At 54.0% G+C, this 22,951-nt stretch overlaps 1 protein-coding gene across 1 annotated transcript; it reads right to left on the bottom strand.

The window, feature by feature from the left end:
* Positions 1-1,389: 1,389 nt before the first annotated feature.
* On the bottom strand, positions 1,390-18,930 carry ANPEP (alanyl aminopeptidase, membrane). The gene is made up of 20 exons (XM_070400762.1): positions 18,207-18,930; positions 17,545-17,687; positions 17,281-17,432; positions 16,777-16,903; positions 16,537-16,691; positions 16,184-16,297; positions 15,937-16,080; positions 15,725-15,790; positions 15,503-15,568; positions 13,823-13,998; positions 13,538-13,617; positions 11,092-11,219; positions 10,935-10,990; positions 10,357-10,504; positions 7,616-7,707; positions 7,066-7,176; positions 6,761-6,928; positions 5,175-5,315; positions 4,724-4,805; positions 1,390-2,000 (listed from the first exon to the last, which is right to left on the bottom strand). Exons 1-20 carry the CDS (start codon positions 18,818-18,820, stop codon positions 1,848-1,850), a joined length of 2,916 nt encoding a protein of 971 aa, XP_070256863.1. The 5' UTR covers positions 18,821-18,930; the 3' UTR covers positions 1,390-1,847.
* Positions 18,931-22,951: the final 4,021 nt, after the last annotated feature.

Raw genomic sequence — 22,951 nt, 5'->3', positions numbered from 1 at the left:
CAACCTTCTCTGGCCACGCCCCACCTAAGCATCTCTAACATCCTGATGCCTCCCACCCTGTGACATAGAATTCTTTTTTTTTTTTTTTAATATATTTTTCTTGATTTCAGAGAGGAAGGAAGAGGGAGAGATAGAAACATCCATGATGAGAGAGAATCATGGATCGGCTGCCTCCTGCAAGTCCTCCACTGGGGATGGAGCCCGCAACCTGGGACATAGAATTCTTATTATTCAAAAAGTGAGCTCCTATTCACGTGGAGGAAGCCTCAAAGGCCATGAACTTGGTCTAAACAAGCTTCCAAACAACATGGCATCCATGAGAGAGAGAAATAAAAGAACAAAAGGAGAGTGAAAGGACTGAGGAAGAAATCACTAACAAATGGTTAAAAAAAATAATAGCAATAGGAAGTGATATGAAGAAATAGCAAATAAAGTTTCAAAACATAGAATAGAGCCCTAGCCGGTTTTGCTCAGTGGACAGAGCATCGGCCTGTGAACTGAAAGGTCCCAGGTTCGATTCCGGTCAAGGGCACATGCCCGGCTTATGGGCTCAATCCCCGGTGAGAGACTTGCAGGAGGCAGCAGACCCATGATTCTCTCTCATCATGGATGTTTCTCTCTCTCCCTCCCTCTTCCTTACTCTCTGAAATCAATAAAAAAAATTACATTTAAAAAAAACATAGAGAACTGAATTGCATAACTACGTCACAATATATATTTGTAGACTGTATAGGAGTCCCCTAGAACCATAAGAAATGCAAAAGATTCACTGTAACTCATTCTCAAATTGCCCCCCTTAAACATCAAATTGCCCCCCTGTGGGGCGTGTGCCCCACGCTGGGAACCACTGACCTAGCTCTATTTGCCAAGAAATTCCCAGCAAGTCCGATGAGGGCCGTTGAGCCCATAGGTTCCAGGCCTTGCCCTCAATGTTGGCCATGGCCACCAGCTCCCCCAGGGGACAGGGCTACCTGCCGTTTTCAGCATGCTACTCTCCATAACAAGGTCACAAACTGACATCACACCCACCCATCATGGACCCTGGGGAGGTGGCAGGCCCTGTCTCGCTGTCCCAGGTGTGCGGCTGCGGTGCAGGAAGAGGGACAATGGCAGGCCCCGCTCTGGCCGGCACCGGGCCCCGCTTTCCCCACCCCGCCCGCCATGGAACGCTGTGCCTGGGCCTGCCCTCTGCTCCCCAGGCCCCCCAGCACCCACAGTACTCAGGTGAAAGAAAAACGCAGCAGACAGCGCCCACAAGTATTCTGTAGGACGGCCCAGCACCCCCCCTACTCCCCCCACCTCCCCGACACCGCTTCCCTCCAGCCCAGGCTCCCCAGCTGCTGTGCGGACCCCTCCTGTTCTGAGTCTGGAAGTCATGAGTCTGGAAGCTCATCTAGAAATCCTTTATCTATATTTTCTCTTAGAAAAAAAATATACAGATCTGGTGTCCTGTGGAGTCTCCAGGGTCAGGGTCTTCATGGGAAGGTGAGAGAGGACGCAGTCAGCTCCCCAAGGCCCACCCAAGTCCACATAGGGCTTTGCTGCTCTGGCCCTGGAGCTGGGCCTCCCTGAGATCAGCCCCAGGGCCCTGGGCGACAGGAGCCATGCCAGGCCTGGGGTGCGGTTGGCACGAGGGGTGGGGGCTGGGAGGTGCTTGAACAGTCGGGCCGCCAGGAGCTGGACTGGCTCCACGGACAGAGGGGAGAGAGCGTGGGCTAGGACGTCATCCCTGAGGGGGGACGTGGGGCCTCGGGGTCTGGGAATGGGGGTTCTGCGGTGGGTGGGCCACTGGGACAGATGCCCGTGGGCACCTCACAGGGGGGCCAGGCGACTGCGCAGACCGGGGACTAGTTGCTGTTGTCTTTGAACCACTTGTGCACCACCTCCTTGTTCTCCTTCACCCACTTGATGTTGGCTTTCGTCTTCTCCAGGGCCTGCTCCAGGGCCCGCGTGGCTGAGCCGAAGCCTGTGTCCATGTTGTTCTTTTTGAACTGCTCCAACTGCCGGGGAAAGGGAGCGGGTCTCAGCCCAGGCTGGTCTCCCGCAGCTCTGGGCAGAGGGCCCCATCCTGGTCCTCCCCCTCCCCAGGGGCCAAGCCCTTATCTGGAGCAGAGCTCAGAGATGACAGCCCCTGGGGCTCAATCCGGCTCCTAGATTAGCCTTCGGCGTGTGATTCTTTACTGCACTGACTGTTGGTTTTTAATTGAATTGCAGTCTCAATCCAATCAAGGGAGGAGAGAGTGGCCAATGAAACACACACCATGGCAACCAAGCAGCTAGATTAAAAAGGTGGCCACTTTCATGATACAAACGACCCAGTTGCTTCGACCAATAAATGGTTTTGTTTGTTTTTTTTTTAAAAATAGATGTTACAGATTAAAAAATGCATTAGTACTGGACGTAATAACTAGGGCAATTAGACAAGAAAGGAAGAAGTTAGAACTGTCTCTACTTGGAGAGGACATGATCTGAACACAGAAAATCCTCAGACATCTACAAAAAAAGTTATTTGAACTAATGAGTCCAGCAAGGTTGCAGGATACAAGAGCAATATGTTAAAAATCAATTGTATTTCTACATAGTAGCCATGAAAAATCTGAAAACGAAATGAAGAGAGCAGCTTCATTTGCAATAGCATCAAAAAGAATAAAACACTTGGAAATAACTTTGATGAGAGAAGTACAAGACTGGCTGGTTGGTTTGCTGAAAACTATGAAACATTTTGGAAAGAGATTAAGAAGACCCAAATGAAAGGAAAAGAGACCCAAATAAATGTTAATGGATTGGAAGATGTAATGTTATTAATATAGCAAATACTCCCCAAATGGATCTAGATTTGATACAATCCCTATCAAAGTTCCAATGGTTCTTTCGTGCAGAAATTAGCATCCAATTCTAAAACTCATACAGAAATTCAAGGGACCCAGAAGAGACAAATAATCTTGCAAAAGAACGAAGTTGTGTTATTCATAAAGCATAAGCGACAACAACAACAAAAAAGAAAGTTGGCCTTCATCAAAAGAAAAAAAACTTATGTATCAAAAGACACCACCGCCGGGCCGGCATGGCTTGGTGGTTGAGAATCAACCTATGAACCAGGAGGCGACAGTTAGATTCCTGGTCAGGGGCATATGCCCGGGCTGCAGGCTCCATCCCCAGTGAGGGGTGTGCAGGAGGCAGCTGATCAATGATTTTCTCTCATCATGGATGTTTCACTCTCTCCCTCCCTCTCTGAAATCAATAAAAATATTTTTAAAAAAGAAAAAGAAATTGGTTGTACATTGCTGGCAGGGATGTCAATTGGTATATTTGCTTTGGAAAACATTTTGGCAGTTTACCAAAAAGTTAAACATAGAGTTACCAAATGACCCAGCAATTCCACTCCTCGGTGCATACCCAAGAGAAATGAAGACACATGTGTTCACTCAAAAATTTGTACATGAATGTCCATAACAGTGTTATTCATAATAACCAAAAGGTAGAAACAACCCAAATGTTTATCAATTATCAATGGATTAGCAAAAGTGGCACATCCATACAGTGGAATAGGACTCAGCCATAACAAGGAGTGATGCCAACTAAGCCATGGATGGACCTTGAGAATATTACGCTAAGTGAAAGAAGCCAGACACAAAAGGTCACATGCTGTATGTGTCCATTGTATGAAATGTCCAAAGAGGCAAATCCATAGAGACAGGAAATAGGTTAGTGATTGCCTGGGGCAGGAGACGGGAATGAGGAGTGACGGCTAATGGGTGTGGGGTTCCTTTTAGGCGTAATAAAAATGCTCTAGAACAGTGGTTCTCAACCTTCCTAATGCCGTGACCCTTTAATACAATTCCTCATGTTCTGGTGACCCCCAACCATAAAATTATTTTCGTTGCTACTTCATAACTGTAATTTTGCTACTGTTATGAATCGTCATGTAAATATCTGATATGCAGGATGTATTTTCATTGTTACAAATTGAACATAATTAAAGCATAGTGATTAATCACAAAAACAACATGTAATTATATATGTGTTTTCCAATGGTCTTAGGCGATCCCTAAGGGGTCGCAACCCAGAACCACTGCTCTAGAATTAGATGGTGGCGATGGTTGCACAACTTTGTAAGTATACTAAAAACCACTGAAAATGGTGAATTTTATGATACAGGAATTATATCTCAAATTTTTTTTTTTATATCTCAATTTAAAAACAAGACAAATCAACCTAAGGCAATGAGTTCACTTTGGCTTCTAAATTCAAACATATCAATGACAAAAAGAAATTAAAAAAAAAAAACTTAGAAAATTTGAAAACGGCCTGGGTATAAGATGGTCATTCATTTTCTTGGGTTTGCTAGTAACAGTGACATAATGTTTTTAAAATTCCTTTGTTTTAGATATGACTCAAGTATTTAGAGGTGAAATTACATAATATCAGTGATTTGCCTGAAAATGTATCCACCCCCACAAAGTGTCAGGAAAATGTTGCTAAGTGTTCTATCTGAGTGATGGGTCTATGAAGGTTCATAATTTTATCCTCTTTCCTTTTACAAAAATTCCAAGAGAACTTTTTGGATTGAACTGTCACCATTGATAAAGTCTGGACACCCAGCTTCCCTTCTCAGTGAGGAGGGCTGACAAGGAGCCACGTGCCCTGTGACCTCACTCGGAGGGAGCTGAGTGGTGGCCGCCCCCTGAGACCCGGATGGTCCCCGGGGCCCAGGGCTGCTTACCTGCTGCAGCTCGTGCTCAGTGGAGAACCGTCGGGTCACGGCCTGAATGAGGTTGGAGAAGGAGAAGGAGCCGCCACCGTAACTACAGGTCAGGGAGAGAGATGAACGGTGAGGAGGGCGGGAGCTAGCACTCAGTGATTGACAGGCGACACTGGATCCTCACCACCGCCCTGTGATTGGTCCATCTTGTAGATGAGATGAACCGGCCCACCCAAGGGGGACTGAACACAGCTTTCACTACGGTGCCCTGGCTCCCGTCTCTCCAGACATCACTCCCACCAGCCCGACTTTTTCTTCCCTCCAAGTGGGAAAAGGGACGGCCCGTCCCCCATCTGCTCTTTTGATTCCTGCCCCCACCCCTCCGCAGGGCTCACCTCTCTCTCCCAGCCCCGCGTGTCCTGTGCACAAAGACCACCCTCAGGGCCCCCTGACATGTTCTCAGCCGACTCACTCGTTGAAGAGCTTCTTCCAGTTGATCTGGACAAAGTCCCAGGCCAGGGTTTTCCCGATGATGTTGCTGGCGATGCTGCTGATGGTGGAGGTGGCGTCCTGCTTCCGGATGAGGTTGGGGTCCAGGGTGTACTCCAGGTACCTGTGAGGGCAGGATCCGCGTTAGTGACCACATCCAAGGGCTGCAGTCAGATGACTGACAGAGAGCCAGGCTGGCACAGGAGCCTGCCCGCCCCCCACAGCTGTCCTCCATCCTCTGCCATTCCCTCGGCATGCCAAGGGCTAAGACCCCTTGTTCCTGCCCCCCTCTAGTAGCTGGGACACTGAGGCCCCTGTGCAGGGTCGCTGGCTAGGCCAGGTGTCATGCCTGACGTGGACCTGGTATTTGACAGGTATCTGACAGGGAATGAAGGAACAAGAGCTGCGAGCCCTGTACCATGTAGGGTGCCCACTCCTGCCTTTGACTGAGGGTGGTCCTGCTTTATTGGGGTCTAGGAGATGGCGTCTGAGGCACACAGTGGGAGCCAGGGGCCCTCATCAAGGGCTTGGGGATTGGTCTGGACATCCAGAAGGACTGAGGTCCAGCTGGGCCACTGCCCTTCACAGAGAGGGAAACTGAGTCACTGTCAAATAAAAGCTAAGAGCAGCCGTGGGCAAACTACGCCCCGCAGGCCGGATCCGGCCCGTTTATGTAATGATGTTTACTTTAAATTTATATTAGGTCACACAAACACTCCATCCATGCTTTTGTTCCGGCCCTCCGGTCCAGTTTAAGAACCCATTGTGGCCCTCAAGTCAAAAAGTTTGCCCACCCCTGCTAAGAGGCTGCAGCAGTTAAAAGCACAGGACATGAGCCCTAGCTGGTGTGGTTCAGTGGATAGAGCACTGGCCTGTGGATTGAAGGGTACTGGGTTCGATTCTGGTCAAGGGCACATGCCCGGGTTACAGGCTGGATCCCCAGTGTGGGTATGCAGGAGGCAGCCAATCGGTGATTCTCTCTCATCATTGATATTTCTATCTCTCCCTCTCCTTTCCTCGAAGAAATCAATAAAAATATATTTTAAAATAAAAAAATAAATAAATAAAAGCATAGGACATGAGCCCAAGCTGGTTTGGCTCAGTGGACAGAGCGTCAGCCTGCGGACTGAAGGGTCCCAGGTTCAATTCCAGTCAAGGGCACATGCCCGGTTGGGGGCTCGTTCCCCAGTAGGGGGTATGCAGGAGGCAGCCAATCAGTGAGTCTCTCTCATCATTGATGTTTCTTTCTCCCTCTTCCTTCCTCTCTGAAATAAAAAATAAAATAAAATAAAAATACAAGAAGAATGAAATACTTAAAGAAGAAAAAAGCACAGGACATGAGCCCAGACTTGGGCTCGAATCTTGACTCTAACACTCCTCAAAGCTTCTTGGCCTTGGGCAAGCTGCTTGGCTTTTCCGAGCCTCAGTGTCCCCATCCGTGAAATGGGAACACCCTGCCCCACTGTGCAGTCTGGTGAGTGTGGAGGCCCCTGTGAGGCTGGTTCTTTCCCTTCTACCCCGGATCCCGGTGGGGAAGGGAACTCGCCCACCGTGCCCGCAGGCCCTCACCTGTTCAGGATCCAGACCTCCTTGCTGCAGGCCAGGGCTGCGCGGAGCTTGTCTGCTTCGTTTACCAGGGTGGCTTTTCGGAACTGGTCCCAGGCGAAGTCCCATTCCGCCTCACCGCCCTGGGCGATGGCGTTGCAGTAGATGGTGGACCGCAGGTTGGGGTGGATCCTGGCGTGGGGGATGGGATATAGGGGCGGGGGGTCAGCCGTGAGCAGCAGCAGGGAGGGTGGGATCAAGGTCTGATGGAGACAGGGCTATGGGCTTGAGGGACGAATGAAGATTGGGGAGGACCAGGGGACACTCACGGATTGTTATTGGGGTCAGCCATCCACTTGGAGAAAAGGCTCGACGCCAGTTCCTGGCATTCCGCAACCCCACTGGAGCAGGCGGTGCTGATGGCATTAACCTCGTTGTACCTGCCCCGGGGGACACTTGGTCAGATGCCCGGCCAGGACTCCCCAGCTGACCCACGGCTCCAGGAGGGGCGGCCAGGCTGGGGCGCTAAGGCTGCAGCCCGCCATGTCCTCTGGGTCCCCCCTTTGCTCTATGCCTGGGGACCCACAGGGGCCAGCATAGGGGCAAGGCCCAGCTTCCCCATCTAGGATCTCGATGACCAATCGGTGAGGGGACCTCGGAGTTTCAGTTTGGTCCCTTGTGCGAAGAGGCCAGATGGGCCACAGGCCCCACAGGGATGGCAGGGCCTTGGCTGCTGGGGGCTCATCCCCGCCTGGTGCTCCCAGTCCAGCCAGGAGTGGGGAGGTCCGGGGGGGCACTGCCTGGGTGTTGCTCTGGACTCCCCAGGTCAGGGTGGCTGAGGCCCCCATGACCCCCAGACCCAGAGGAGGTCACACTCACTGGTCCATCAGGTTTTCGGGGCGCGTCGTCCAGTTACCGGTGAGATTTCCAAAATGACGGAAAAGGGGTGTGACCTGCTTCTTCAGGTATTTCTGCAGAAAAGAGAACACGAACAGCGTCAGAGGCTAGACTCCAGCCTGGCCAGCCCGGAGCCCCGAGGGGCCTTGTGTGGGTGGGCAGGAGTCGCAAGGGCTAAAGGCTAGAGCAGTGGTTCTCAACCTTTCTAAACCTGCGACCCTTTAAGACAGTTCCTCATGTTGTGGTGACCCCCAATTTCATTGTCACAAATGGAACATAATGAAAGCATAGTGATTAATCACAAAAACAATATGTAATTATATATGTGTTTTCCGATGGTTTTAGGCGACCCCTGTGAAAGGGTCTTTCGACCCCCAAAGGGGTCGCGACCCACAGGTTGAGAACCACTGGGCTAGAGGCAAAGCGGCCAGAGGCTCGGGGCCTCCCCCAGGGCGGGCGGCACTCAGAGCCCCCATCCCCCAATCCGTATCCCATGATGAAGCTGAGGTCCTGACCCGCAAAGCCTCAGCCGCCCTAACACTCTAAGCAACACCATTTCTTTTTCTTTTCTTGTCTTATTGTTTAAAGTATCACATATGTCTCCCCCCCCCCAATTGACTGCCCCCTCCCTGGCCACTCCCGCCCCCCAGAACAAGCCCCCCATCGCCTCAGTGTCTGTGTCCATTGGTTATGCTACGTTTCTTCATATAGGGTTGGGTCCCCTCTCCCCGCCCCTCCCCACCCCCGCCCCGCTCCACCACCCCCCACCCCTCCACCTGATTGTAAATGTTCTGTGTTTATTGTGGGGAATTTAGGAAGCAGCGGCTCATCCTGCAACTCGAAAGAGGAGACCAAAAGCCACAGAAGACGCAGAGGAAACCAGTCAACGGAAGAAAAGGAAGTTTCGGGCGAGCCTGTGACGACTGCCCTTGGCCCGGATGGAGGCACAGACGCTGGGCCCAGAACAGCCCGGGGAAGTTTACAAAGACGAGCGAAGAAAGGAACTGGACACAACCTGTGGAGGAGAGTGGGCAGGCAGGTTCAGGCGGACAGAACAAAAAGTCAACACGCTGCCAAACACCAGAGGGAAGAAGATGCGAGGGCCAGGCCGCCCAGAAAAAAAAGGAGGAAGATAGTTCGAAGGAGCAACACAAAACTGTGCAGAGCTGAAGGATGAGAAGGGCCCGCCAGGATTGAAGGAAGAGCCCACAGCTTCCAGAAGGGGAAACTGGCCACGTGCAAAGAACCGGAAGAGACAGGCTCGCCCTAGCCAGTGTGGCCCAGTGGATAGAGTGTCAGCCTGCAGACTGGAGGGTCCCGGGTTCAATTCCAATCAAGGGCACCTGCCCGGGTTTCAGGGTCGATCCCCAGTAGGGGGCGTGCAGGAGGCAGCCCATCCATGATTCTCTCATCATTGATGTTTCTATCTCTCCGTCTCCCTTCCTCTCTGAAATCCATAAAAATATATTTTTTTAAAAAAGAGAGAGAGACAGGCTCTGGGTTTCTCAACAGAGACTAGACATCAGTGCAGCAAGACCTGAGATTTTCTAGGAATAATTTCCAACGTAGGAACTTCTAAACCCAGGTAAGCTCACTCCAGTGTGAAGGTGGAATAAAGGCATTTCAAACCATCTACCCTGGGATGTCCACCTCTTACAAACCCTTTCTCAAAACTCCTGGAAGAGCCCTAACTGGTTTGGCTCAGTGGATAGAGTTTCGGCCTGCGGACTCAAGGATCCCAGGTTCGATTCCGGCCAAGGGCATGTACCTTGGTTGCGGGCACATCCCCAGTAGGGAGTGTGCAGGAGGCAGCTGATCGATGTTTCTAACTCTCTATCCCTCTCCCTTCCTCTCTGTAAAAAATCAATAAAATATATATTTTTAAAAATGATCTCTTCAAGTATGAGCTAATGGCTACATAGTATTCCACCAAATGGATATGCTTCTTAACCAACCCCAACTTTGGAACATTTAGGTGTTTTGGGGCTGGGCTGGCATGGCTCAATGGTTGAGTATTGACCCATGAACCAGGAGATCAGGATTCAATTCCCAGTCAGGGCACATGCCCAGGTTGTGGGCTCCATCCCCAGTGTAGGGCGTGCAGGAGGCAGTTCATCCATCATTCTCTCTCATCATTGATGCTTCTCTCTCTCCCTCTCCCTTCCTCTCTGAAAGCAATAAATATATATATATATATATATATGTTTAAAAGTGTTCTGGGTTTTTGGTCTTTTATAAACCACATGGCAATGAACGTCCTTACAGATCCAGCTTCTCCTTCTAGTCTCTGTAGTGGGAGTCCCCTGCTTTAAAGCTGGTAACACCTGCATCTCCCTCCCCTTCTGCCCCGCGGGCTGGCTAGCCAGGTAGACGTTTCACAGAGGGGTTCTCTGGGCTCAGGCGGGGTCCCCAAGGCGACACAGCAGGTAGAAGGCAGGCGTCCGACGCCCCAGCATAGTAGCCTCTTCTGATAGTGCTAACATCCAAACCCGCCAACTTCGCCGGAAGTCTGGGTCCTTGCCTGGCCCCTCCCTACCTGCCCACTTCCTCAGTGCCTGTGGGCCTCACTCCGGATCCCTCCTGCGCTCACCACTCTGCCATGCCTGCGCTCACCAAGGCCCTGGGCCAGGTCAGCCTGGAGGCTTTCACCTCCCCGGGTGATACTTCCATGGGCTTCCTATGACACGATGTCAGGCCCCGCCAGCCTGGCCTGCCCTCCGTACCTGCATGGAGCCGTAGACCTCGGAGCCCTCAAACATGAGCTTGAAGTAGCTCAGGCTGCTCACGGCGGCTTGCCAGGGCAGGTATTCTTTCTCATTGATCAGGAAGAGGGTGTTGTCCAGCGCCAGGGTGACGGGGACCTGGCGGGCACTGGGGATCAAACAGAGGGGCTCAAGTTAGCACCCCCAGTTACTCCTCTCTGGAAACCCCAGCCGCCTCCTGGAGCCGGAGGTCCCAGAGCCCCAAGTGAGAGTGTTTGCCGGGGTGGGGAATGTGGGTGCGGGGCGGTTCCACACACAAGGCCAGCAGGCCCTGCCCTCACCCACTGCAGTCACAATCCCTTGCTTATTGTCCCCATTTCAAAGAGGAGGCCCTAGCCGGTTTGGCTCAGTGGATAGAGCGCTGGCCCTGGGACTGAAGGGTCCTGGCTTCGATTCTGGTCAAGGCACGTAGCTCAGTTGCAGATTTGATCCCTGGCCCTATCAGACCCAGGGTTTCTCATTATGGACACGCACTTGCTCACGGCACAAGGTCTTCCCGGCAGAGCCCGTCTGGGCCCGAGGAGGAAGGTGACACTCACCTGGCCAGGTCGAAGGCGTCATGGATGACTTGCGCCCGATTGAGGACCGGGATGACCTAGAAGGAGCAACACAGGTGTGACCTTAGGCCGTGACCTCAGGCCGTGACCTGGGGCTGGGCCTGGGGCAGGGGCCCGGGCCGAGGTGGCAGATACCCACCTTCAGGTCGTTCTGCAGCTGAGTTTGAATCCTCTTCCAGTTTTCTGCGTCGTAGTTCACCTGGTAATAGCCCGTCACATTGACGTTCAGCAGGACCCACTCGTTTGTGGTTTTGAACATTGCCTCGGCTGTGGGGAGAGAGACCAGAGCTGGGGTGGGGTAGCTCAGAAGACTCGAGGCTGACCCTTGACCCTCCTCCCTCCAGCAAGAGCAGCCTCGTGCAGCCAGGCAACAGCCGGCCACCAGCCTCTGGGGCAAAGCCGAGGGGAGGGGTGGGGAAGGGACGGTGGCAGGCTGCCCGGCCGACCTCTACCTCTGGCTGGCTGGTGACCTCGGACAGACCACATGCCATGCCTGAACCTCAGTGCCTGCCCTGCCTCCCAGAGCTCCATGTGCCCGGGCCAGTGCCAGCTACCTGGATACCTCTGCCCTCACACCTCCAGTCCACTCAGACTCCCATCCAGGCAGCCCCCTGGCCCAGCCCGTCTCTTCTGTGGGGCTGAGCATCCCCTCCTCCCTGCTCTCCCTTCTAGCCTTTCTCCTGGCAGCCAGAGGGGACCCGTCCCCGCCTGCAGGTCAGACCCAATCATCTGCCAACTTCCCAGCTGCCCCAGCTCCTCCCAGCCCAAGTGTCTCCTGCGTCCTGCAGGGACGGCTGCTCAGTCCCCATGTTCTCTCCAGCCTTCATGCCTTGCACTTGCTCTTTCCTCTGCCTGAAATGCTTTTCTTTTCTTTTAAAATATATTTTTATTGCTTTCAGAGAGGAAAGGAGAGGGAGAGAGAGATAGAAGCATCAATGATGAGAGAGAATCATCGATCGGCTGCCTCCTGCACGCCCCCTACTAGGGATCGAGCTCGCAACCCGGGCCTATGCCCTCGGCTAGAATCGAACCTGGGACCCTTCAGTCTGCAGGCTGATGCTCAATCCACTGAGCCAAGCCAGCTGGGGCCTGAAATGCTTTCCTATGCCACCATTAGCCTAGCTAACTGTTACTTTTCCTCTAAGACTCAGGTCACCTCCTTCGGGAAGTTGAATCTCTCTTAATCCCAGCTCCTGGCCCCTGTGCCCAAGTAGCCCAGAGGCCAGACACGCCTCTGTGAAAGCACTCAGCACAGCTCAGGAAAGTTTTAATTGCTTGTCTTCCTTCCATAGGCAGCCTTGGCCTCGGGCAGGAGATGACTTGCCTTGACCTTGGCTTCCTCAGGGCCTGGCCCTGTCTAAAACATTTCGTGGGGATTGTCTCCTTTAATGCTCACACAATCCCATGGGAGTAGATACTGAACAGCCCCATCTTATAGGTGAACCAATGGAGACCAGACAGGGATTTGCTCAGGGTCACAAAGCTGGACAGCAACAGCAGAGTAGAGATTAGAACCAAAGAAGGCAGGCCCGGCCAGCGTGGCTCAGTGGTTGAGCATCGACCTCTGAACCAGGAGGTCATGGTTCGATTCCTGGTCAGGACACGTGCCCGGGTTGCAGCTCTAGCCCCAGTAGGGGGCTTGCAGGAGGCAGCCAATCCATGATTCTCTCTCATCATTGATGCTTCTATCTTTCTCTCCCCCTCCCTCCCTCTCTGAAATCAATAAAAATATATTATTTTTTTAATTTTTAATTTTTTAAATTTATTTTATTGATTTTTTTACAGAGAGGAAGGGAGAGGGATAGTTAGAAACATCGATGAGAGAGAAACATCGATCAGCTGCCTCTTGCATACCCCCTACTGGGGATGTGCCCGCAACCAAGGTACATGCCCTTGACCGGAATTGAACCCGGGACCCTTGAGTCCGCAGGCTGACGCTCTACCCACTGAGCCAAACCAGTCAGGGCTTAAATAATTTTTTTAAAAGAACCAAAGAAGGAAGCTCCATTTGGGGAGTGAAATGATGGGAGCCGAAACCGGTTTGGCTCAGTGGATAGAGCGTCTGCCTGCGGACTGAAGGGTCCCAGGTTCGATTCCGGTCAAGGGCATGTACCTGGGTTGCGGGCACATCCCCAGGGGGTGTGCAGGAGGCTGCTGATCGATATTTCTCTCTCATCGATGTTTCTAACTCCCTATCTCTCTCTCTTCCTCTCTGTAAAAAATCAATAAAATATATATATATATATATTTTTTAAATATATTTTATTGATTTTTTTACAGAGAGGAAGGGAGAGGGACAGAGAGTCAGAAATATCGATGAGAGAGAAACATCGACCAGCCGCCTCCTGCACACCTCCCACTGGGGATGTGCCCGAAACCAAGGTACATGCCCTTGACCGGAATCGAACCTGGGACCTTTCAGTCCGCAGGCCGACGCTCTATCCACTGAGCCAAACCGGTTATGGCAATAAAATATATTTTTTAAAAAAAAAAGAAAAAAGAAATGATGAAGGAACCCCACCATATGGGCCAGGAGCTGGGAGTGGGGGGCGGGGCTTCTGTCTACAGGGGCAGGTCTGCATTACTTTTCGTGGCTCCCTCCAGCCAGGTGTCTGCCTGCTGAGCGCCATTTTTCAGAGACGAGATGGGAACAATCCACTGGTAGCTGCAAAAGAGACCCGAGGTGGGGCGGTGAGAGCCGGCAGGCCGTGGCCACCGCCAGCGCAGAGCAGCCCTGCCCCGGCTCCCACTCTCTGCCTGTCTCTGGCACCAAGCGCTCCCCTCCTCCTGGCCCAGGAAGGAGAGCCTGTGGACAGCCGCTGGGGCTGGGACCACCGCAGGCAAGGCCCCTCGGGACCCGGTCTGCTCACCTGAAGTTTGAGGGGCGGGTGACGACGGAGTCAGGGTCAAGGAGGAAGTGCTTCTGAGAGATGCTCCCTGTCTTGGTGTCCAAGGTGATGACAGGGAAGCCCATCTGCAGGATCCAGGGGTCCATGATGGTTTTCACAGTCTTTGGCAGCGTGACGGCCGTCTGCTGGCTCACAGCCTGAAGAGGACACACAGGTGAGGGAGCAGTGAGAGCGAGGGCCAGAGCCGTGGACACCCCGATGGGGGCCTGGGGACTGGCTGAAGGTGGTGGCTACTATACTCAGTGGTCTTTTTTCTCTCTTTCCATCCATACGTATTGTTTCATAACAACAGCAACATGCCAACAATGTCTGTTAATAACTGAGAAAATAAAAACAACAACAGGGCAAAAAGTCGAAACCAGTTTGGCTCAGTGGATAGAGCGTCGGCCTGCAGACTGAAAGGTCCCAGGTTCGATTCCGGCCAAGGGCATGTACCTTGGTTGCGGGCACATCCCCAGTAGGGGGTGTGCCGGAGGCAGCTGATCGATGTTTCTCTCTCATCGATATTTCTAACTCTCTATCCTTCTCTTTTCCTCTCTGTGAAAAATCAATAAAATATATTAAAAAAAAAAAAGACAGGGCAAAAAAAGGCGGGCAGGAGAGTGTGTTGGAGGGTACAGGCTGAGAAGGGGGGAGGCTCCGGGGGCTGCAGAAAGGGGGGGCTCAGGGAAAGAGGGAACCGGAGGGAGGGATGAAGCTGGCAGGGCACCTGGCATGGAGGAGGGCTCATCGCAGAAGGCGTGGGAAACTGAGGCAGGGCAAGGAAGCCGGTGGAAGTGGAGGGGAGGGACCGAGTCGGTGAGGGAGGAGGGGAGGGGGACCAGGCTCCTGGCAGATGGAACCTGAGCTGGAGGTTGGCCAAGAGGAGCCTGGAGCCCAGCTGGGACTGTGACAAAGCCCTGGTCCCCCTCCCTGGTCAGACTAGCCTTAGAGCCAGGGCACCTCGGGGCTGGAGGGGTGATTTGGGGTGAGGAGGGCCCCAGGAAGGGGTGGGGCCTCTGGGAGGGAGAGGAAGAGGTGGGGATGGAGGAGAACGGGCAGACTCCAGCCTAGGAGCAGGGAGGGGCGGCGGGAGGGTGGTCAGAGGGTCTGCCCCACAGACAGGGCTGCTCTGGGTCTGAGCTGACAGGAATGTAAGGTGGGGCCGGACGGGAAGGTCCCAGCTTGTGCTGAGGGTGCTGGGGTGCAAAGTCGTGCTGGGGAGGGGCCGGGAGGGCACAGGGCAGCCAGGACTGCTGAGCAGGTTGAATGGCTCCAAAGTTCCCGGCAGAGGAGGGCTCGGGCCTGAGAGCCGGGAGGCCCGTGTCCTGAGCACACAGAGGCGTGGATTCCTGGGCTCCCATCACGGAGCTCGCGACCGGGTGTGGCAGGCCGCCTGTGGGGTCTTGGCCCACGGTTCTCACACTCCCTCCTTCAAGGACACCCCCTCCTTCAAGGACACCCCCTCCTTCAAGGGGCCATCATAGCGCCCATTCTCCCAATCACCAACCAAGGCTCCAAATGACCTGCCCGGGCCTGGTGGGCAGTGAACGGGACACATTCCTTTACACGGATGCTCCCCTTCCCCCTCCCCCAGGGACATCCAGCATCTCAGGACCCCAACAGAATGGCTTGGCGGGGGGAGGGCAGGCTGTTACCCACCTTCTGCAGGTGCTCCCACAGGTCCAGGTAAGTGGTGCTCTTGTAGGAAAAGGTCTGGAGATAGGACTGTGGAAAGAGGCCGCGGTGAGGGTTAAGCTGGTGCTCCAGGCTCCACCACTCCACCCGGGGGGTAGGCTGGGCTTGGGGACCAGGGCAGGGCTGGAGGAAAGCCCCTCGCCCCCCGCCGGCGCCCCCCACCCAGGGCTGGCCCAGCGCACTCACCGCCAGGCCCTTCTTGAACAGGTCCTCAGTCAGGAAGCTGGAGAGCATCCTGATCACAGAGGCTCCCTGGGGAGAGGGAAGGGTGTTCAGAAAGCTGTGCCCAGCCAGCAGGACCCTGTGACCCCACCGGGCTGGGACAGGTGCTCCTGGATTCCCCCCCCCCCCCCCCCCCGCCCCCGGCTGTCTGGAACTAGCACGCATGCCGGCAGCACCTTGCTGTAGGAGATGGAGTCGAACATCTCGCTGATCTGGGCCGGCGTGTTGACCTCCTCGGCTGGGGTGCACAGCGGGTGGGAAGAGGCCAGGGCGTCCACCGCCATGACACGGTACAGTTCGTTCTGCACGATGATGTCTTTCTGCAAGTCCCCAACCGCCATCAGGAGACCGTCCTGGGAGGGGTGACCCAGTCCTCCCCCAGCCCCCCACCCCCACCCCCAGGAACCCGCCCAGTGGGCTCACCAGGTTCCAGTGGGGCTCGGCATGGTCGGCACCCAGGTACTCCACGTAGGAGGCGAAGCCCTCGTTCAGCCACAGGTCGTTCCACCAGGCCACCGTCACCAGGTTCCCAAACCACTGTGGGGGCGGGGGGTCAGCCCTGGAGCTGCTCAGGCCTTGTGGCCACCAACATACCCAGAGCAACCCTTCAACGTGCCCCCAGGTGCCAGGCCGGAGCTGGCGACTTCTGACATCATGGTGACTCCCGCCTGCTACCCTCCTCCCTTCCCGGCTACCGAGGGGGACCTGTGCCCTCCCTCCCGGAGCCCCGCCCCCCCCACACCTCTTCCCTGCACTCCCCATGCTTCGTGGGCTACCTGGTGGGCCAGCTCGTGCGCAATCACGGTGACCACACGCTCCTTGTTGCTGCTGGAGGAGGCGTCCGGGTCGAAGAGCAGAGAGTTCTCCCGGTAGGTCACCAGCCCCCAGTTCTCCATGGCGCCGGCGTTGAAATCGGGCAAGCCGATCTGGTCTGGGGAGGCCAGGCGGTTGGCAGGACGGCCTCTGGACGCAGAGCCACCCCCCCCCCCCCGCCCCCCGAGAGATCCCTCACTCACCGGACTTATCAAGAGGGTAGGCTGTGTTGTAATGTTGGGCAAAGAAGTTGAGGATGCGGCCCGTCACGTTCAGGGCATACTGGCCGTGGCCCGCCTCGGTTGCGCTAGGGCGAGCCCAGATCCGGATCTGCAGAGAGGGTGGAGGTAGGTCAGGGGCCCTCCTGGTCCTGGCGCGGGTGGGCCGAGGCCAGGGCTTGGATGAGGTTAAACCGGGAGGCCTGGGCAGCAGAAGAGCGGGCGGGGGGTCCCTGAGGGGCTTTGAGTCCTAGGGAGGCTTCTTTGGGGGAGAGCAATAGCCATAACCACCAGGTCTGTCTGGCACCCGGGGGTCAGGAACTCCCTCCAGGAGGAAGGACCCACTTTTCAGACGCAGAGACCGAGGGTCAGGGAACTCCCCAGAGCTGGGATTCAAACCCTGGCCTAACAACTCAGGGGCTGGGATGAACAGGACGATCCCTCAGGCAAGGCCACCCGGGGCAAGGCCAGGCGGGCCCAGCTTCGTACCAGGACGTTCTGATTGGTCGACATGGCCTCTGTCATGTTCACATTCGTGAACTCGCTGACGATGTAGGCCAGCAGGTACGTAGACATGACCGGCGTGGTGTGGAACTTGGTGACGTGCCACGTGGGGTCTTCCGGAAGTGGGGTGCTGGGACCTGGGCGTGGAACGTTCAGGCAGGTGGGCGGGCACCCTGTCTCGGGCCCTGTGCCCCCCGCCCTGGGGCGCCGGCTCCCGAGGCTGTGTGGCCCCCGGAGAGACCTGCTCACCTGTGGGCAGCATGTTGGACAGGGCCGTGAGGTTGTGGGGGTGGATGAGGGTGATGTTAAACCTGGCCTTCATGGCGGGCTCATCAAAGCAGGGGAAGGACTTCCGGGCATCAGCAGACTGCATCTGGGTCGTGGCCAGCACCCTGCCCAAACCAGCTGTTAGAGGGTTGCCCGGGGAATGCCTGCACCCGTAGGGGTGGGGAGGGGGGCTTTAAGGTGTTTCTGGGCCTGCAGGGGAAGGGGTGCCCGGACAGCCGGTCTGGCCTAATCCCTGCCCTCCTCGCCTGTCCAGGCGGCCTCTGATAGGCCAGCTGACCCTGGGAGATCAGCGCTCCTTCCGGACTCAGGGTCAAAGTCCCGGCAGCTCCATCCCCATGTCAGCTGGGAGCCCACATTTCTCTCCGCTGATCGGTTTTCCTGTCTAAACCAGGGACCCGTTCACCACTCATCCCTGACCCCTACGATGGGGCAGGGAGGCCTCCGGGAAAGGATTTGTTGTCTTGGTAGCTGCTCCTGGGAGCTACAGAGGAAGGAAGGGCCCGGAGAGGGCTCCCGCAGTTTCAAAGGCCTCGAACCCACGCCCTCCCTGGGCCCCCAGGCTCCAGCTCTGCCTCCGCGCCCGGATCTGCCCGCGGCACCGGGCAGGCCGAGGTCCAACTTACTTTTTTTCGTTGCCGTCCATGTACTCGCTGCGGTAGAAGCCCGCCAGGTCATCAGCCAGCTCGCCCTGGAACTTGCTGCTCATCTCGTACATGACGCCCGCCTCCAGCTGGCTCTTCAGGTGCACCACCAGGTACTCGGTGACCTCTACCAGCTCGGTCCTGTCGATTTCGGGGGCCTTGGCGCCTCCCAGGGCCTTCAGGGTCACCCTGTGCCCCTGGGTGTCGGTGTAGTTGAGCTTCTTGCTGTGGATGATGATGACGTTGGTGGGCTCCTGGCACGTGAAGTGGACGGTGCTTGAGCCCTCGAAGATGTACAGGCCGTGCTCATTGGTGGTGAGGTAGGGCCTCAGCGTCACCTGGTAGGAGTCGGGTACCAGTGACCTGGGGAGGCGATACCGGTTCCACGGCTTGCTCTGGTCCAAGGTGGTTGTGGGCGTGGTCACGGTGGGCTTGCTCGGGTCCACGGTGGTGGCGACCTGGGCCGACAGCTCGGCATTCTTGTCCTTCTCCTGGGCATACACCACGGACAGGGCGATGATGGTGCAGGCGGCCGCCACACCCAGGACGATGCCCAGGATGCCCAGGGCCTTGGAAATGTAGAAGCCCTTGGCCATGGTGAGGGTGGGAGTTCGGAGGCTCAGGGCAGTCAGGGAACAGGGCACCCTGGGGCCAGGCTTATATCCCAGAGGGGAGGAGCCCCACAGCCCGCAAACTGGACAAAAATTAACCAGGGCTCAGACAGGCAAAGGTCATTGGGCTGGGCAGGGGCGAGCTCTGCCAGGCCCCGGAGAGGAGACCCAGGAACCGTGCACCTGCTGGAAGCAAACAGGATCCAGTTACAGGCTGCTGGCTGCCTGGAGCCTCACACACACACACCCTCCCCCTGCATCCCTGCTCCTGAAGGGTAGTGGGAGCAGCGCCATCTGTGTGCAAGCTGAGATGGTGGGGGACAGGAGAAGGGGGATCGAGGTGAGAGTGAGGGAAGGACTTCCCAGGAACAAGAGGTGGGAGATGCAGAAAAGGGGAGAGTGGGTTTCCGAGTTGGGAATACACTGGGTTTCCCCTGTGGCCGGAGCTGGAAGGCTGCCCGGCCCCCTGCATTCCTCCAGAGCAGGCAGGCTCCCAGGGCCCCCCTTCCCCCACTTTTTCCTTTTTCCTCAATTATCAGCTCACCGAGTAGAATGAAATAAATTGTTTTGCCCTTTTTTTTTCCTTTGGCTAATCCTCACCTGAGGATCTTTTTCCACTGATTTTTAGGAAGAGAAAGGGAGAGACAGAGAGGTTGAGAAACACATCAATTGGTGGCCTCCTGCACGGGCCCCAGGCTGGGGAGGAGCCTGCAACCCAGGTGAGTGTACTTGACTGGAATCGAACCCGGGACCCTTTGGTCCTCAGGCAGAGGCTCCATCCACTGCGCCAAACCGGCTAGGGCTATCTTATCTTTTTTTGTTTTTTTAATATATTTTATTGATTTTTTACAGAGAGGAAGAGAGAGGGATAGAGAGTTAGAAACATCGATGGGAGAGAAACATCAATCAGCTGCCTCCTGCACACCCCCTACTGGGGATGTGCCCGCAACCAAGGTACATGCCCTTGACCGGAATCGAACCGGGGACCCTTCAGTCCGCAGGCTGGCGCTCTATCCACTGAACTAAACCGGCTAGGGCTGTCTTGTCTTTTTAAGACAGGAGGCTGGTGGAGGCTTAATCTTGACCAGCTCATGACCTTGGGTGGGTGGCTTTATCTTTCTGACACCTCTTTCCTCATGATAGTACTTACCTCTCTTGTTCACGGAACAGATTTAATGAGACAAGATATTGGACACCATAGAGCAGAACCAAAAAGTCACCCCCTCCTTTCTGACCCAGGGCTCAGACACCGCCTCTTTTCCTATCCTTGGCAGGAATGAGAATAGCACTCATCATTCTCAGTAAAAAGGCAAAACTGCCCCAGCCGGTTTGGCTCAGAGGAAAGTGATGTCCATTATTACCCTTCCCATCCACCAGCCTAGTTCCTCCAGCCTTGACACCGCCTGACCCTCACCCCCACAGCCAGTACCTCCCCGCCCTGATCTCACCACACCCGGGGTCAAAGCCTGTCTCATTTTTAAAAATATATATATTTTATTGATTTTTTACAGAGAGGAAGGGAGAGGGATAAAGAATTAGAAACATCGATGAGAGAGAAACATCGATCAGCTGCCTCCTGCACACCCCCTACTGGGGATGTGCCCGCAACAAAGGTACATGCCTTGATTGATCACTGATTTGATCACTGATTTGATTCCTGGTCAGGGCCTATGCCCAGGTTGTGGGCTCGATCCCGAGTAGGGAGCATGCAGGAAGCAGCCAATTCTCTCTCATCATTGATGTTTCTATCTCTCTCTCCCTTTCCCTTCCTCTCTGAAATCAATAAAAAAATCTACATATATAAAAGGCTAATATGCTAAGTGTCCGTCCAGGTAATGACGTCACATAGCAACACCCAGCTTCCTCTCCCTAGTGCAGTGGTTCTCAACCTTCTGGCCCTTTAAATACAGTTCCTCATGTTGTGACCCAACCATAAAATTATTTTCGTGGCTACTTCATAACTGTAATGTTGCTACTGTTATGAATCGTCATGTAAATATCTGATATGCAGGATGGTCTTAGGCGACCCCTGTGAAAGGGTCGTTCGACCGCCAAAGGGGTCGCGACCCACAGGTTGAGAACCGCTGCCCTAGCGACTAGCCTCCTTGCAGTTTCTTCCTCCCAGGAACACGACTTGCTTTATAGCCAGGTGCAATCATTTCACATTTTAAACAAATGTCTGTGAAGTGTTTTCCCGTGCTTCATCTTATTTGATCCTCACAGAAGTCCTGGAGTAGGTAGATAGGAGACTCAGTGGAATCCTATTTTTTTTTTTTTTCATTAGCCAGAAAACAGAGATTTAGAAAGCTTAGAAGCTTGACCTGACTGAAAAGAAGTAAAAAATGGTGGACCTTGAAAATGACTTCTCCCCGGCCAGCGTGGCTCAGTGGTTGAATGTTGACCTGTGAACCGGGTCAGGGTTCGATTCCCAGGCAGGGCACATGCCTGGGTTGCAGGCTCGATCCCCAGTGTGGGGCGTGCAGGAGGCAGCCGACCCATGATTCTCTCTCATCATTGATGTTTCTATCTCTCTTTCCCTCTCCCTTCCTCTCTAAAATCAATAAAAATATATTTTTAAAAAAAGAAAATGACTTTGAGTTTTCTCACTGCGCAGAATATAGTCAAACACTGCTGCAGCTAAATATTTTACCCTTTGTTCTCCCTGTGTGATCTACAATAATAATCTGCTTTGTGTTGATATTTACTGTTGTGTTGCTGACAATTACCTGAAAGAGAAGTTGGGGTGCTTCACTGGACTGGAAAAAATTTAGCTGCATCAGAAAGCAGGCCTAATTAAGCAAGTTTATTCTATATCTATAAAAGGCTAAGTTGACTAGCGCATGTGCAATACATATAAAGCTCTCACTGGTGCCAATCGCATGCGTGTGTTTCCATCTGTCATTGTCAATTGTGAATTTGGTTGACACTTCTGTTATAAAGGGCGAATAGCAATATTAAAATATTTCTTCTAATTAATTTCCTTTCAATGTGCATGAATTCATTCACAGGCCACTACTATATACATATTTTAAAAGCCAAGCCATCAATCACTTAGGGACCAATTCAATATCTGGTTGGGAAAGTCCCTTCCCACATCCCATAGTAAGTGTTGCACAATCCCAGAAAGCTTTACTTTGCTGACATATACCCAGATCTCAGTGTTCCAAAAAAGAAAAAGCCTGCTAACTCACTCTTTGTTAACCCCAACAACTTCCGTGTTCCCAAGCCATAAAAACCCCAAGGCCCCAGATTTGGGACACAGAACCTAGGACCCTATCTTGGTGTTCTCACCCTCTGCAGAGCCCCAGTAAATCTGCCTTCGCTTTTGTCAGTGTCCCTGGTCCAAATTCTTGTATATCAGGAGACAAGAATCCAAAGTTGTTGGTAACACAGCTTAAGGCCTTCCTTTTGGCCTTGGAATCTAAACCAGACCTAAAGGGACCCAAATTTGAGTGCTCTCAGCCTGCCCACTGCACAGCCTCATTCTCACTGCACTCCCCTCTTGGTTCTCTTGCCTTCACCCAGCTCCCTCACCACAGGACCTTTGCACACGCTGTTTCCTCTGCCTGGGTCATCTTCTCTCCCTTCTCACCCTGGTTAATTCCTATCCATCCTTCTGGTCTTTCTCAGAGAAGATGCCTGACCTCCCTGACTAGGTCAAGCTCCTATTAGCTCCATGAGCGCCACACACCTCTTCTTCAAAGCCCTGTATCTCGGAGAGTTTTCGATTTGATCTGTGTGGTTGATGACTCGAGCCCTGCCTATTTCCCCAACGGACTGGAGGCCCCGAGAGAGCAGGGGGCCTTGGCTGCTTCTGCTTACCAACACTTGGCACATACCTGGCACAACAGTAGGGGCTCAACACATACTTGTTCAGTGAACGCACACATGGCGAATGAATAAGTGAGTGAGTCAATTCAAGGAGGCTCACCTGATTGAAGTCTTTCTCGCCCATCTCCACTCCTGTCCCTGCCCCCACGCTTGCCCTGGGAGAACGGCCTGCCCCTTCTGCCAGCCCACTTCCATTCATAGCGAGCAGGCAGGACTCTTGTTGGGGCCAGATGCCCCTCAGGACTCCCGTCTGTCTGCCCCATCAGCTTGCCAGCTCCTGGACGA

This window comes from Myotis yumanensis, unplaced genomic scaffold (genome assembly GCF_028538775.1).
Source record: "Myotis yumanensis isolate MYYU_CA2020_CCGP unplaced genomic scaffold, mMyoYum1.0.hap1 SCAF_20, whole genome shotgun sequence".
Lineage (NCBI taxonomy): Eukaryota > Metazoa > Chordata > Mammalia > Chiroptera > Vespertilionidae > Myotis > Myotis yumanensis.
The sequence above is the reverse complement of the archived record's forward strand: the minus strand, read 5'-3'. Positions and strand labels throughout refer to the sequence as shown.